Here is a 16,662-nt window from a genome sequence, read left to right as displayed (position 1 = left end):
TAACCGTAGCTAACCTTTCTGGCGGTATAATCCGGTTTAAATCTTCAGTTTTGTTGGCTGGAACTGGTGCAGAAACCTCACTGTCACGTACAAGTTAGTCATTATGTGGTCATAGCTTGGGCAACAATTACAACCTAGTTAGTGTTCAGGTATTTGCGTTGGGGCTTGTTTAGTCACTTCCGTTACGGGCCCTTCCTGTACAAACCGGGCGCGAATTATGCTACTATTGTGAAGACAGTGTTGCTGATCTTCATAAGCTAATGTTAATATTCATAAAACAAGCCTTGGCTGTTGAAATCGAACACCGTAACGTCACCGACACGCAATCAACGTAAGCGAGTTAAGCCTTCGCCATTGGAGGGTTTGAGAGATGTGCGGCACAATTTAATTAATATTCATGAGCGTAGCCTTCGTCGTAGTAGGATTCTGGGCGGGGTTTTCTCCAGCTTGCACACCTGGACAGGAGATCTCTTTCACTTTCCTCGGGAACGCATTCAGGTGAGTGAAATAATTTATCTTTTGCTCTTATAGATTAATATATAGATTAACTGTTTTCTCTACGCTATTTTTATTGTCTAAAATTGATTAACATGAGTTTTAAAGATGCTAAGAGTTTGATATGAAGCTAGATATGAGATATCTATTAAATAAATATGTTTTATATCATGTTATTTGTGAAAAAAAGTCGGATCATATGTATTTCAATACATTCTGTACTCTTTCTTTTGGGAAAAGTAAGAAATTTAGGCCTTTTCTGAGGTAAATCTATACAGATAGAGGCCTACATTTAATATCTGTAGTTTGATTGATAGCGTATGATTGAACACTATTTTTTCTGCTTGTTTGTAATAGCATATACTTTCATATATGGTTTTAACTGACATTTGCAGCACCTTAAAGCATATATTTTATATAGGGGTATTCAGTTATGTTATGGTTCTTTGTAGACTAAAAAGTTCTTGATCTTCAGATCAACATATTGTAACAGAAAAAAAAAATCCCTCTTAAGTGCACAGATGCTTTTATTTACAGTCCTCGTTTAATTTTTGCATGATCTTCAAATGCAATCATGAGTTGATGAATTTATCTTTTATAATGAATTAAATGTCCTATTTGTTTTTATCTGAATTCAAGTATCTGTCACTCTAGGGAGGTGTAAAATTTTTTTTTTTATGCCTGCGGACATGTTAACCTGCTCGCTTACCAGGTTTGCCCTGGGGCTGCATAAATAGTTGTCTTGTTAGTTCAGAGAGTGTGTTTTATCTCTAATCTAGCCAAACATCTTACCCTCCCCCACCCTCCTTAGTGATCGTGGGCAGACTTGATTTTTAAATATCAGTATTGAGAACTCAAATGCAACTTGTAAAAACATTTAATGCTTTCCCATCTTGAGTCACAGAGTCAAGATCTGCTGTGTAAACTACATAGCCCAAAGATCCTTTTGTGTGTTTTTGTGTGTAAGACCTGGGCTTTGTTGTTTATTGATGTACAACCCAACAGACATCAGGATGACGGGTCTGTGTGAGTCGTTCTGTTGTTTCTGCCTGTGGTCTTGTCTCAGCTTGTCAGGAATTTTAAGCTGAAGTCTCTCTTGTTCTCTAATCACATCCCTCCTCCACCCTAGTTCTCCGTCTGTCACTCCCTCTGGTGAGCACGCTTTTAGTAGATGTTGTCATTAGAGACATTAAAGGAATAGTTCACCCAAAAAATAAACTTCTGTCATCAAGTGTGTTTTGAATTCAAACTCCAAAAAAGGACAAAACACCATCAAACAATCCATACGTCATGTGCGCTCATATTCCAAATCTTAAAGGAACACTCCACTTTTTTTGAAAATAGCCGCATTTTCCAACTCCCCTAGAGTTAAACAGTTGAGTTTTACCGTTTTCGAATCCATTCAGCCGATCTCCGGGTCTGGCGGTACCACTTTTAGCATAGCTTAGCATAGTTCATTGAATCTGATTAGACCGTTAGCATCTCGCTCAAACATGACCAAAGAGTTTCGATATTTTTCCTATTTAAAACTTGACTCTTCTGTAGTTACATCGTGTACTAAGACCGACGGAAAATGAAAAGTTGCGATTTTCTAGGCCAATATGGCTAGGAACTATACTCTCGTTCCGGCGTAATGATCAAGGAACTTTGCTGCCGTACCATGGGTGCAGCAGGCGCAATGATATTGCGCAGCGTCTCTCACAAATGTCTCCATGGTTGCAAGGCACGCTCCCTGTTCCTAGCCATATCGGCCTAGAAAATTGCAACTTTTCATTTTCCGTCAGTCTTAGTACACAGCGTAACTACAGAAGAGTCAAGTTTTAAATAGGAAAAATATCGAAACTCTTTGGTCATTTTTGAGCAAGATGCTAACGGTCTAATAAGATTCAATGAACTATGCTAAGCTATGCTAAAAGTGGTACCGCCAGACCCGGAGATCGGCTGAATGGATTCGAAAACGGTAAAACTCAACTGTTTAACTCTAGGGGAGTTGGAAAATGAGCCTATTTTCAAAAAAACTGGAGTGTTCCTTTAAGAAGCCATACAACAAAAGTGGTATTTATGATTTAAAAAACATATTGGTAGAAATAGATGGAGTACTGTAATGTAAATACTGAAATAATCAATGATTTTGTGTAGCCTATTTAAACCTATACTTACATCAAAAGCAGAATGTTTACCCCTTGTTTTATTTATTTGTTTTATTCTGTATATCTGTAGTGCAATAAAACATTTCAATAATAAAAATAGTGGTAAAACTTTACAATAAGGTCTCATTTGTAGTTAATGCATTAGCAAACATGAACTGACAACGCATTTTTTTAAAACATTTATTAATCTTTGTTAATGTTACTAATGGTAACACTTTACATTATGGTCCCATTATAGTTAACATTAGTTAATGCATTAACTAACAATGAGCAATACATTTGTTACAGTATTTATTAGTCTTTGTTAACATTAGTTAATAAAAGTACAGCTGTTCATTGTTATGTCATGTTAGCTGAGGTGCATTAAATAATATCAATGTATTAGAAAATGTTGAAATTAACATGAACTAAGATTAATAAATGCTTTAGAAGTTGACTAATGTAGTTAACTAATGTTAACAAATGAGACCTTATTATAAAGTGTTAACAATAAAGTAAAAAAAAACTTTTCAAGCAAAACATAAACAAAACAAAAAAACTCCCTTTGGTTTGTTTTTTAAATCACAAAGCAATTCATATGCTGTTTGGAATGAAGAAAAAACGTATTGCGACACTGAATCAGACTATATAATGTGTCTGTGGTGGTTGGTAACAGTTTGTGTTTATCTGTGATTTGATTTCAGGCAGAATAATGGCCACTGCGGCTGAGTACGGACACAACTCCTGGGAACTCAGCATCCAGGTGGACCAGCGCGAGGGAGATGAGGGCATGAAGTTTAAATTGCGGGTCAAGGGGGATCTCCACGTCGGGGGTCTCATGCTCAAACTTGTGGAGAAGATCAGTGAGTATGAACACGAATTGGCCACGGCACAAAGAATGTTGAATTATGAATGGGAATTGGAATGACAGGAAGAGGAATCTACTAAATTATAATCTAGTCACACGTCAGAGGAATTTGATTTACAGTTTTGTGACAAAAAATGCATTTATATTATTATTATTATTATTTATACCTTGATATGTATAATACATTTTTCCTCAATTGGTGAAGACATTTCAGTACTTTCAAAACAATTTGACACACTCAATACAGATTTAAATTTTCTATGAAGATAAATACTGGCAATAAAAAGTATATATATATATATATATATATATATATATATATATATATACACACACATATCTTAATAAAGTAAATATTGACATCAATCTGATCAATTTGAATCTAGCAATTATATAATATATTGATTAAATTAAAGAATTCTGGGATATTAAGTGTATTTCCATCATAGTCAATAAATTTATGAAATAATATGAAATAATATATAAATGAAATACAATTACAGGTTACATTTTAAACATTGATTATTCATATTATTTAATGCTTCTGGAAATAATTCATATGTTGTGTGTATGATAACATACAGTCAAACCAAAATTTATTCAGACACCTTGAACATTTCATTCATTAATACAGTTTATTCACTATAGTTTAAAAAAATGGTAATAAGATATGACAAGATCTCAGAGTTAAACTGTGTCAGAAAAAATTTATCTTAATTATGTCAGATAACACTTAAGCAAAACACGGTCAGGTCAAAGTGTCTAAAAATTGTATCAGTTTCACTGTATGAAGAATTTTTGGGTATAATATGTCACAGTTTACTTTATTTTGCTATCCTCACTTACATAAATGAACTATAGTGTCCTGCACCCACTAGTAAAAATATATCAAAAATGTCTGAATAATTTTTGGTTTGACTGTATTTTATGGGTAATTCATACTAAAAATGAATATATTAATAATACTACACTTACAGCATTAATTTCTTTAAATTTCATTCCATTTTAAGTGCAGTTTTGTTGCAGCCTCTGTTTTATACTTTAATACAAATTCAGGATTTTCATTTGGATTTAAAAGGGGTTCTTAGTGCAATTCTGAAAAGCTTAAAGTCCTCCTGAAATCAAAATGTTTTTTAGCTTTTAATATGAATATGTTAGCCTTAATGTTATGAATAAGCTGGTGTGTTCTAAAACAATGACAAAATTAGCATTTAGGAGATAGAAGCATTCAAAACTTACAGTGTCTCACTTCCTCTAAAATGAATCACGGATTTTCATGACATCACATCGCACTTCGTTTTCTCGTCAAATCTTCGGTCCAATCAAATGCTCTCTAGAATCTGAAGTCCCGCCTCCTCCTACACTCTTACAGACGCTGAAGCCTCGTCATTTCCTCACACATTTACTAGTTTCTACATGCTGAATGGCACATAGTGCACTATATAGAGAATAGGGAACGATTCAGACAGTGTAAATATGCTTTCCTTTGACGTGAATGAAGTCCGTTTTCGCGTGTCACATGAACCGCCGCAACGCGAGCAGTCTGCTCCAGTCCAGAGACACGAGAGCACAGAGCGGATCATATGCGCGAGTCAGCACAGACCACAAAAGGTATCGGACCCATTTGAATTCTGCACAGAATGCTGTATATAAGCGATATACTGAGGAGAAACGGTTAGAGATATTATGAGGAGAATATTATGAGGAGAAACGGTTAGAGATTAGAAGGAAACAGAGGTTTTACAGAGTCTAACGGCTCTGGCGAGCTTTAACATAAACAAAACGCTATTGGCTATTTAAAAAAAGGGGCGGGGTTGTTCGAAATATCGCCCTGTCTTCCTGTTTCATTTTAAATTACGTCAACACATTGAATAATGCTGCGCGTTCCAACGCTCTTCAGTGGGCCTTTAAAGCTTTTTAAGAACACATCCAAAGCTCTTCAAAGTATGAATTGTGTTTTGTAAGGTTCTAATGGGTTAAACAAAGCAGTCAGAGTTTATGGGAAACCCCTGTTAAAAAAAGAACAAAGGCTCACATCCCACACAAAAAACTAAGTATTCTGGATCCCGTTCAAGTCCTAAACACTGGTTGAAATGCACAGGTACGCCCATGTTTGCCTTGCATATCTTTGTATAGCCTCGTGCTTAGAGCTATTGTTCTTTGGCTCAGGTGTTGTTTGCCGACGCAGGGTCTGAAGTTCACTGTGTGACTGTGTCAGCCAGAGAGACGTTAACAAAACACCCTGTTTTCCTCTACAGACTCATCAGACGACCCAGTTGCTAATTACTATACTTTGCCATGTAGGTCTTTTATTGGACATGGTCATTCATGAATCCAATCCAGTTTATAGTCAACTTAATGGGTGTATTACAGTGTAGGCACCCCAGAATTTCTTTAGGAGGTAATCACGAGGGTGAGTCAGATGATGATCACTGTGGAGGATGAAGGAAATGTGAGTAAAAGAAGAATCATCAAGGTTTATATGAATTTGTGGTGTCATCAAACATTGCCTCATGTTTGTATTACTCAGTGGCAACTGGTCTGGTTTATTTCATGGCTGTAGTTTAAACCAGTCCACATAAATCATTTCCTGTTCTAGCTCTTTAATAATAATAAGTCCTATTCTACTATGCAAAGTAAAATTACAAATAAAAGTGCAAATAACGGTATTATTTTAGTACTTGATGTCAACAATTTTTAATAGTTTTAGTTAGCAATAACATTACTCACAGTAAAACTCAACTATAAAAACTGACCTGTTTAAACTAAAAGCTGAACTGAAATTGGTGTTTTAGAGCTTTACATCAACTTTTCCGCATAATACCCAATAATTACTCAAATAAATCCAATTTTTTTATTAAAATAAATACATGTAATAGAACAGATGTTTTTATAGATACTGTGATAAAGCAATAAGATATGTTTATTTCATGATTTGAGCATTTAGAAACAAAATGTGAAATGACTTGCCTTAAAGGGATAGTTCTCCCAATAATGAAAATTCAGTCATTTACTCACCCTCAACTTGTTCCACACCTGTATGATTTTTTTTTTTCTTCTGCTGAACACAGAAGAAGATATTTTGAAGAATATGGGTAACCAAACAGTTGTGGGGCACTATTGACTTTCATAGTATGAAGAGAAGAAAAAAATACTATGGAAGTCAATAGTGACCCACAACTGTTTGGTTACAAACATTCTTCAAAATATCTTCCTTTGTGTTCAGCAGAACAAAGAAATTCATACAGGTTTGGAACAACTTGAGGGTGAGTAAGTGATGACAGAATTTTCATTTTTGGGTGAACTATCTTTGGGTCCATGTCTCAAAAGGTTTATCACAGTTTCATTATGGAATTGTTTGTGGGATTTTTACTTTTGGAGTACTTCTTTTGTGCTCTTTATATGTGTGTGGAGATAAATGCCATCAGAGCATTGTCTCAGACTCATGTTCTCACAGTATGATGTTCTCTGTGTGTCAGAGGCTCCTCAGGACTGGTCCGATCATGCCATCTGGTGGGAGCAGAAGAGCTGCTGGCTGCTGAAGACTCACTGGACTCTGGATAAGTATGGAGTCCAGGCGAACGCTGACCTGCGCTACACTCCACAACACAAACCCCTCTGTATCCAGCTGCCCAACATGAAGACCATCAGGCTCCCTGTTAGCTTCTCTGGTGTGGTCTTCAGAGCCGTGGTTGAAATCTGCAAAGCACTCAGTAAGAGTTGTATTATATTAATATAATATTGCATTGCAATCCTATTGCATATTAAATACAATGCTTACATGATACATATTACAGATTTGTGTTATTTTGTGTCATTTAGATACCACATCATCTCCTACAGACACACATTAAAAACAAACATTTATGATTAACACTTTTGATTGAATCTAATACTAAAACTGGGATTTTTAAAACCAAATTTACACTGCAAAGGTGGCACAGAAGCGCTTCTGAAGTGGCAATTAGTGGACTGTTTAATGCTGCTCAGAGGTGGCATAAATGCATTACACAATAATTTTAACTGCATATTGTTATACTAGAGGCTGAGGTGGGTCAGAGCAGGCATAATTTAGTCTGGCTTTTATGCTGCATTGTGTCTTTACACAGAATTTTGAGCAGGCACAGAGCAGCCTTAACTCAGCTATGTAAAGATGCTGCTATACAACTAAATGTAAAACTTAAAAATACACACTTAATACAATTAAAACTAGAAAAATGTTTAGAATATTTTATGAATATATTTTTTATGTATTTGTATTTTTTCCAGTTAATTAGTTTTTACATGTATAAAAGAAATGCAGTGTAATTTGTTTTTCTTTCTGAACATTAGTTGACACTAAACTATGTATGTTTTCTGTCTCTGTTCACAGACATTAGAAGATCTGAAGAACTTTCTCTTCTGAAACCACTAGATGATCCAAAGAAGAAAAAGAAAAAAGAAAAGGCCACAGAATCAGCCATTGATGATATATTAAACATGGACATCGCCAGCGGAATGGCAGGAGGTATTTATTTGCTGCAAATGGCCATGAGGATACTGCTTTTTTGTGATTTTTAAAAAAAAAAAATTTTTATTTATTACAATGAAAAAAGCATCAAAAAAAAAACACTTAATCATAACCAATAACATACAAAACAATAAAAAATACAATTGTATAAATATACATTCTAAGACTGTTAAACATACATTATTTTTTCTTCCAAAAATAAATAAATAAATGGCAACTAAATGAAAAAAAAATAACTAGGTAAATAAAATACATTTTACATTTCAGACTAAATAATACACAACAATAATGTAAGCATTATGCATTTAGGCTTCCAGATAAAAATCTTATTATAAAAAAATGCATTTATGTTTTTTTAAGTTTTAAACATTTTAATAAGCCTTTTTTTTTATTAGAACATACTGTAGATTGCTTTTGGATAATTAGCAACAGTTGAGTTTTAAATAAATAATAATTTACATGGTTACATTTCTACTTTCTGCAGGAGCCCTTGGTCTGTACAGTAAAACTATGACTCCAACCTATGACCCGGAGAGCGGCTCTCCTGCATCGTCCACCAGTCTGTGGTTCGGAGACAGTCCCCTGACGGCCAGCCAGCCCAACCTTCCACCAGAGGAACTGGCCAAACTGTACAAGCCTCTTACTATGGAGGATAAAGCAGCCATTAATGCTGGGTAAGAGAAAGACACAGACAGGCACATTTACATTACCATTCAAAAGAAGTCTTGTATGTTCACAAAGGCTGCATTTATTTGATCAAAATACAGTAAAAACAGTAATATTGTGAAATGTTATTACAATTTAAAGGAACTGTTTTCTATTTTAGAATGTAATTTATTCCTGTGATGCACAGCTGAATTTTCAGCATCATTACTTTAGTCTTCAGTGTCACATGATCCTTCAGAAATCATTCTAATATGCTGATTTGCTGCTCAAGAAACATTTCTTATTATTTTCAATGTTGAAAAAAGTGGTGCTGCTTAATATTTTGTGGAAACTGATACATTTTTCAGGAATCTTTGATGAACAGAAAGTTCAAAAGAACAGCATTTATTTGAAATAGAAATCTTTTGTAGCATTATAAATGTCGTTACTTTTGATTAATTTAATGCATCCTTGCTAAATTTGAAGTATCAATTTCTTTCAGCTTTCAAACGATAGTGTTTGACCCTTGACCTCATGTCTTCAAGAATAGAGACATGTCCTTCAATGTCTTTATTAATAGATCTTCATACTTAAAATTTATAACACAGGTAGTTTTGTTTCTAAAATCTGATTGGACATCCATTCAAAAGCATTCAGCGCCGTTACAATAGCCACACACCTGTGTTACATTGTTTACTACTATATTACTATTTTTATACATTATTTTTACAAATTTATTGAACATTTATTTTAGCATATTGTTGTTTATACTGTTTTATACAAGCTATATTTCACCTCATTCCCAAAAGCATCCATTTACTATGGTAAAATCACAGTAACAGAAGCCTTGAATATCTAATTGTTATAAAGTTGGCATGAAACGGAAGTTGTGATAGTCTTTTCTTCCCTCTTGTGATGCTTATCTGAGTGAAACGGCTTCTCGAGCAAAAATGTACGGCGGGACTTGATTTTGTCCATCAGGAATTGATTGGATGGTTGTGGTTTGTTATTGGTGGATCTTATGTGAGTGACAGGTTGCCCCACCCAACAATGTCGCTGCAAGAGTGAGGGGAAGTTTTTTTGATGAAAGATTACGAGGCTCATGGATAAATCATTTATAATAAATACTGTAGTATTCCATGAAAAATAAGTCTTGTCATGCTAATATATTGCTGTATTTATTGACCAGTTGCATTGCATTCAATGAATTTTAACTGAGAAGTTGCTCTGCAGGTGGCTGGATTCCTCTCGCTCACTGATGGAACAAGGAATTCAGGAAAACGACAGACTCCTGCTGCGATTCAAGTACCACTGCTTCTTTGACCTCAACCCAAAGGTGAGAGACCAACTATTACTTTGAAATTATACCACATTAAATTAAAGAGGACCTACTATGATTTTTTTACATTTTCAACTTTCTTTAGTGTGTAATGTTGCTGTTTGAGCATGAAAAAGTTCTGCAAAGTTACAAAGCCCAAAGTCACTCCAAAGGGAGTTATTCTCTGAGTTATATCAGAGCGCACTGTTTCTGAACATGTTTCCATCCAAAGTTGTGAATTTAACTTGTGCGCAAATTTGGAGTATCGCATAAAACATTTGCAAACAAAGCACTGTTTCCATCCAGTGAGTCGAAGAGAACAAAATCGTCACTTCTTGATAAACTGGCACTAAATATCACTAAGAAAAATGGAAGTTGCTGCAGTAGAAGCCAATGTATATAATAATTTTTGTATATAATAAATTACTTGCGCCTCAGAACGCGCAGACAAAACCCAATAAATGCTGTCATGCTATCTTGCATTCAGATGCCTGGTATTTGTGAATTGCAATCGTGTGAGGTGCTTCTGGGAGGGAATTATACCGAACCACTTTAACGACAGACTTTGCTCAGAATGACCAAAACAGCATTTCAGATTCTGTGCAACGAGATCGGTCCGCTGGTTGGTCCAGTTATGCCGTGTCATCTCAAAGAAAAACCTATTCTAGTAGACTCCACAAACAAAAGCAAGACTTTGTGAAAGGCATAATACAGCCTTTTTAAAATGTGACTCAAATGTTTATGGATGACAACATTAGATGGGCCGATATGTCTAAACTAGCAATGGTCTTTTTCTTCTCGTAGTATGATGCTGTGAGAATCACACAGTTGTATGAACAGGCCCGATGGGCCATACTGCTGGAGGAGATCGACTGCACTGAAGAAGAGATGATCATGTTTGCATCCCTGCAGGTATGGGACACCTGTTCTCAGAACCTTGGCTAACATTCTGGCAAGGTTCTCTTGCAAAGTTGTAAGCAAACATTCTTCCAGTAACGTTAATAGAACATTCATTCAAAGTTATTCCGTCTTTAAAAATGTTCTTAAAATCTTAGAACAAAAATTGTATTATACATCATTCATTTAACACTTATTTTCTGAAATGTTTTAGTTGGATGTCTGTCTAGCATTTTTTAAAAGATACTACTTATTTCAGAATATTCAGAGAACATTCAAAAGTAACATAATCTTTGAAAAATGATAAAATGGAATGTTACCTTAATGTTTGCACAACTGAATGTGTCAAAATGTTTTTTTAAAAAAAGCAGATATAACGTTTCCATAACTAAATGAGAATGTTAGCAAAATGTTTTTAGAACATTAGGTCTTTTCTGTTCATTATTTTACTTCAGATTTATTTTCCGAGTTCCAGAGATAGGTTTAGTTTTTGTTAACTACAATAAACTGATTGGATCATCTGACAAGTATGCACTAACATATATAGTAGTATCCAGTGTCGTGACATCTCAAATGGTTTTGAGTTACGGTCAATTTTTTAGTGCCATGTCGTCTTTTTTTTTTTTAACCTGAAGCTATGAGATAACTTACTTTGAGGACAAAAGATGTTACATTCCACAACACAAGATAGCGTTCAGTTACACAGTAAGGTAAAGTATAGGTGAACATGGCACTAACAAAATCTGTATCTGCAGATAATCAGACATACACTGAGGTTTTGTGCTGGTATGTATATCATATATTATATATCTATGTATATAATCAGTGTGAGATGGGAAATCTGGCTAACTGTGCCACTGTGTGCTCAGGCAGTAATTTGGGAGGGAAAGTCTGTTTTGAATGCAGGATGATGGGATACATGCCTGAACAAAGAAAAAAAAAGATATATATCAGATGACAGGATAATGCATTGCACAGATATTTTCCCACATTTTTAGCACATTACTTGTTGCTAAAATTATTAATTCAAAGTCCTGTCTCATGCAGTGTTTTTGTGAGGTTAGCATGTAGTAAATTTTATAATCTACTTCATTAGTTATTCACTGTGAACTATTCATTAAAACTATTTTTTTAACCATATTCAAAGGTGAAATGTATAATTTGTCAGTGTCTTCTGAGTCTTGAACTGTGTTATTGACTATCCAAAATGAATTATGCTATTTTTTTATTTTATTTTTTGCAATGCATCTAAAACACTTGAATCTTTTCTAGTATCACATTTGTAAACTGACCTTGTCAACGGAGCCGCTGACCAATTCAGATGAACCAGAGATTGATGAAGTCGAGGCTGCGCTCTCAAACTTAGAATCCACCCTGGAAGGACGGAACGCTGATAAAATCCTGGTATCTGTGATTTTTATGACATTTTGATTAGATTTTCTTTATAAGGATGTTGGCTTTACAACAATACTTATATTAAATGAATATCCACCCTGCTTGTTTTTCTGCATCAGCTGTTTGACAGATGATTGTGCTTTAATTTCAAGAGTTAATTTAGAGACTGATATCAGGCTGATCTGAAATCAATCGGGCTGATATTTAAGCTAGTTTATTATATAGTTTGGGGTCAGATTAAAACTTTTATTCAGCAAGAATGCATTAAATTTATCAAAAAGTGACATTAAAGACATTTATGGTACAAAAGGTTTTGATATTAAATAAAAGCTGGTTTTTTTTTTTTGTACTTTCTATTCATCAAAGAATCCTAAAAAATTTTTATCATGGTTTCCACAAAAATATGAAGCAGCACAACTGTTTTCAACATGTTTCTTGATCAGCAAATCAGCATATGATTTCTGAAGGATCATATGACAATGAAGACTGGAGTAATGATGCTGAAAATTCAGCTTTGATCAAAGAAATAAATTACATTTTAAAATATATTCAAAGAGAAAACAGTTCTTTTAAATTGTAATAATATTTCATAATATAACTGTTTTTGATCAAATAAATGCAGCCTTCTTTAAAGACTTCTTTCAAAAAAATTACAAATTTTTGAATGGCAGTGTATGAATATTAACTTTTATTTTCTTGCTTTTCTTTCCAGGAAGATATCACTGATATTCCAAAGCTGGAAGATACACTTAAACTGTTTAGGTGAGTTTAAGTTTATTAAAATTGTTTGAGGAAAAATAAATCAACTTACTATTTTAGTATAAAAGTGTAAGTTATTACAGATTTTTTGAAAAAAAAAAAAAAATTGAGTAAAAAAATGCTTGTGTAAAATAAGACAATATCCGGTCTGCAATAAGACAAACTATCAGTGCATATTTACTTATCTGTTCATTTCTTTGCTCTACAGGCCCAAACGATTGACGTTAAAGCCATATAAGGAGTACTGGTTTGTTTTTAGGGACACCACCATATCTTATTTCAAAAACAAAGAGTCTGCCAATAAAGAGCCCATTGAGCAACTCCATCTACGAGGTGAGCGGCCAATCAGAGAGAAGATCATTCATTTTAATAAAGCCAATACATCAGCGGGATAATGCATATCATTAATTGTACAGGATGTGAGGTCATTCCTGATGTCAACGTCACTGAGAGGAAGTTCGGCCTTAAGCTGTTATTGCCAGCAGCTGACGGAATGAACGAGGTTTATATTCGCTTTGACAATGTGAGTTTTATATTTGTATTTTATATGCAGATTGAGGTATGCATGTGTCCTTTTGATTTTTATGAGGTAAACATAAGAAAAACGGTTACATTGTTAGTAATATTTCATGATGAACATTTACTGAACTGAAGAAAATTAGGTTACTTGATTATCATTGTTCCTCCTCAAATGTGAGTTACATATTCTCACTATAAAAGCCTGATGTATCAAATATGATACAAAACATAAAACATAGGCAAACATTTTTATTTAATATTTTGTCTAAATATTCAATAAACTGCTCTATATCTGGAGTCAGTCTGGCTGATATTAAAGCTAGTATATACATTACTGTTCAACAGTTTGGGGTCAGTAAAATTTTTTAAAGAAAATTTTATTCAGCAAGGATGCATTAAATTGATCATGTGACAGTAAAGACATTTATGGTACAAAAGGTTTTAATATCAAATAAATGCTGTTGTCGTTTTTTTTACTTTCTATTGATCAAAGAATCCTTAAAAAAAATGATTACGCCTTCCACAAAAATATTAAGCAACAGTTTTCAACACTGAGAATAATCAGAAATGTTTCTTGAGCATCAAATCAGCATATTAGAATGATTTCTGAAGGATCATGTGACACTGAAGACTGGAGTAATGATGCTGAAAATTCAGATTTGATCACAGGAATAAATTACATTTTAAACTATATTCAAATAGAAAACAGTCCTTTTACATTGTAATAATATTTCATAATTTATATTCATATAAAGGTTCAATAAATTACTTAAAAATAGATTTTTCTGACTGTTATTTCATATGTCAGGCTTTACAGGGTTAAATTACAATCAGAAGATTCATGAGTGTTTAATTTTGAGGGGTTTGCATTTATTCGTTTCTTCTGCCAAAAACAAATGAAAACAGGAGACGCAGTACGCCAAGTGGAAAGCTGCCTGTATTTTGGCCTCTAAAGGAAAGACGATGGCCTACAGCTCGTACCGCACCGAGGTGAAGAACATCCAGTCTTTCCTGCAGATGAAGAGTCTAGCGCCCCCTCCTGGCCAGGCAGCACCTGACGTAGAGTCCATGGAGATGAATGCCGAGTGCTTCGTTTCTCCCCGATATGCAAAGAAATACAAGACCAAACAGGTAAAATTACAATCTCAACACACAGAATGAACAGGATATGGATTGTTTTCATTATGCCATGACATCATTGACTATCTGAGATCTGTTAAAATAATAACAAAATGTATTCTTCTTATTTTAGCTGACCACACGAATCTTGGAGGCCCTTCACAATATTTCCCACCTTTCCCTCATGGAGGCTAAAATGCGTTTTATCCAAGCTTGGCAGTCCCTGCCCGAATTTGGCATCAAGTACTATATCGTGAGGTAATTTTTGCTGAATAACAGATTGATTTGTGCCATGCAATTTTAGAGGTGTACTAAGCCTGAATATGCTTTTGAGCCCTTCAACCATGAAATAAGATTAAAATCATTTCACTTTGTCTTTTTCATGCCACAGATTCAGAGGTAGCAAGAAAGATGAGCTCCTGGGAATTTCCTCCAACAAGCTGATCCGCATCGACATGTCGACTGGTTTGCCGGTGACCACCTGGAGGTTCTCCAACATGAAACAATGGAACGTCAACTGGGAGATTAAACAGGTAAATAAAATGCTTCAAACAACCTTTGTTACCTGTGTGGCTGGTGCAAAGGTGACTTTTGAGTGTGTTTATTTGTGTTGCAGGTAGCCATTGAGTTTGACCAGAGCATGTCTATTGCGTTCTCCTGCCAGAGCTGCGACTGCAAAGTGGTTCACGAGTATATCGGAGGATACATTTTCCTTTCAACGCGCTCAAAAGACCAGAATGAAACATTAGATGAAGAACTCTTCCACAAACTCACAGGAGGACAAGACTGACCTTAAATCAACACGTCAGGACTCTGACATGGCCCTTAGTGTTGCAGAAAAGCAATTTGTATAGTTTTTTAAATCTGCAAATATAAAAGTTGTTTTATATTTGTATTAAGACACACACAAGCCTTGTGCTCAAAACAGAAAAGAAATCAGATTATTCAATCCATATTTTGGATCTGATACAATACATTTGCTGACTCTTGACATCTCTATGAGTTGTTTTTGCATCTGAACAATATACAAAATTTACAGTGCACATTTCCATACAAGAATTTGTGTGATAGATATGGGATACAGTAAGGTTACGGTGGGGTTTGAATTTGAATTGTAGGTTTCTTTGAAGTTGTGTACTAACGAAGTGCTTTCTACATTTTTTGAATGTTTGAATGTTAAATGAGTTTACATTAAATGCATCACCAAAATATCCAGGTGCTTTTGGCTTGTTTTCTGGAAAATAAATAAATAAATTTGCAATTTAATTGTTACTTTTAAATTTAAGTTAACATTTTGTTAAATGTAATTTTGTTTTCTTTATGTTGACTGGAAAATCTTAAAATAGTCTAAATAAATCTTCAATTCCATTATGGGGTCGAATTTTGACTTTTGTCTGAATTTCATAATCAAGTACTGATCATTTATTATGGTTGAAACGGAATATATTTAACAGCTGTTATATTATTTTTGTAAAAACTATACAGTCAAACGTTTTTATAAATTAGATATAAAACTGGCCTTTAATTTTGAATAATAGAAACAAATGTGATCCAACTGTATGTTATACATACTATACATATACAGTAATTGCAATACATGCACTATTATGTTGGAAACCACAATAGCCCATAAAATAAATGAGATTTTTATCCTTACATGAAAAAATACTATAGTATTTATTAAAGTAAACTATAGTAAATAGTATAGTACAACACTTTGTTTATGAATGCTCTACTATAGTGAACTGATGAACTGTAATAAATAATGTAGTATGCTTTAGTTTTTACTACAGTAAACTGTAGTGTTTTGTAGTATAATATATCCTGAATTTAGTAGAAAACGTAGTACAGTATTGGGTAAAGTGATTTGTTTGTATTACTATAGTTGTTATATTACCACAACAACTATAGACTTACCACAACAAATTAATTCAAGTACTTTACATTAGTATGGTTCAAAAACACTATAGTATTTACATAAATTACTATAGTATTTTTTCAATCGCAG

The 16,662-nt window shown here is 34.1% G+C and overlaps 1 protein-coding gene across 1 annotated transcript; it reads left to right on the top strand.

The window, feature by feature from the left end:
* Nucleotides 1-291: 291 nt before the first annotated feature.
* Nucleotides 292-16,025, top strand: fermt1 (FERM domain containing kindlin 1). The gene is made up of 15 exons (XM_051876199.1): nt 292-498; nt 3,329-3,487; nt 6,972-7,205; nt 7,865-7,999; nt 8,487-8,676; nt 9,881-9,983; nt 10,770-10,877; nt 12,135-12,266; nt 12,970-13,019; nt 13,225-13,349; nt 13,433-13,539; nt 14,442-14,666; nt 14,788-14,912; nt 15,046-15,187; nt 15,271-16,025. Exons 2-15 carry the CDS (start codon nt 3,337-3,339, stop codon nt 15,442-15,444), a joined length of 2,001 nt encoding a protein of 666 aa, XP_051732159.1. The 5' UTR covers nt 292-498; nt 3,329-3,336; the 3' UTR covers nt 15,445-16,025.
* The last annotated feature ends 637 nt before the right edge of the window (nt 16,026-16,662 follow it).

Source organism: Ctenopharyngodon idella, chromosome 20 (assembly GCF_019924925.1).
Source record: "Ctenopharyngodon idella isolate HZGC_01 chromosome 20, HZGC01, whole genome shotgun sequence".
Classification (NCBI taxonomy): Eukaryota; Metazoa; Chordata; class Actinopteri; order Cypriniformes; family Xenocyprididae; genus Ctenopharyngodon; species Ctenopharyngodon idella.
Note: the sequence above shows the minus strand (reverse complement) of the source record. Positions and strands in the feature narration are given on the sequence as shown.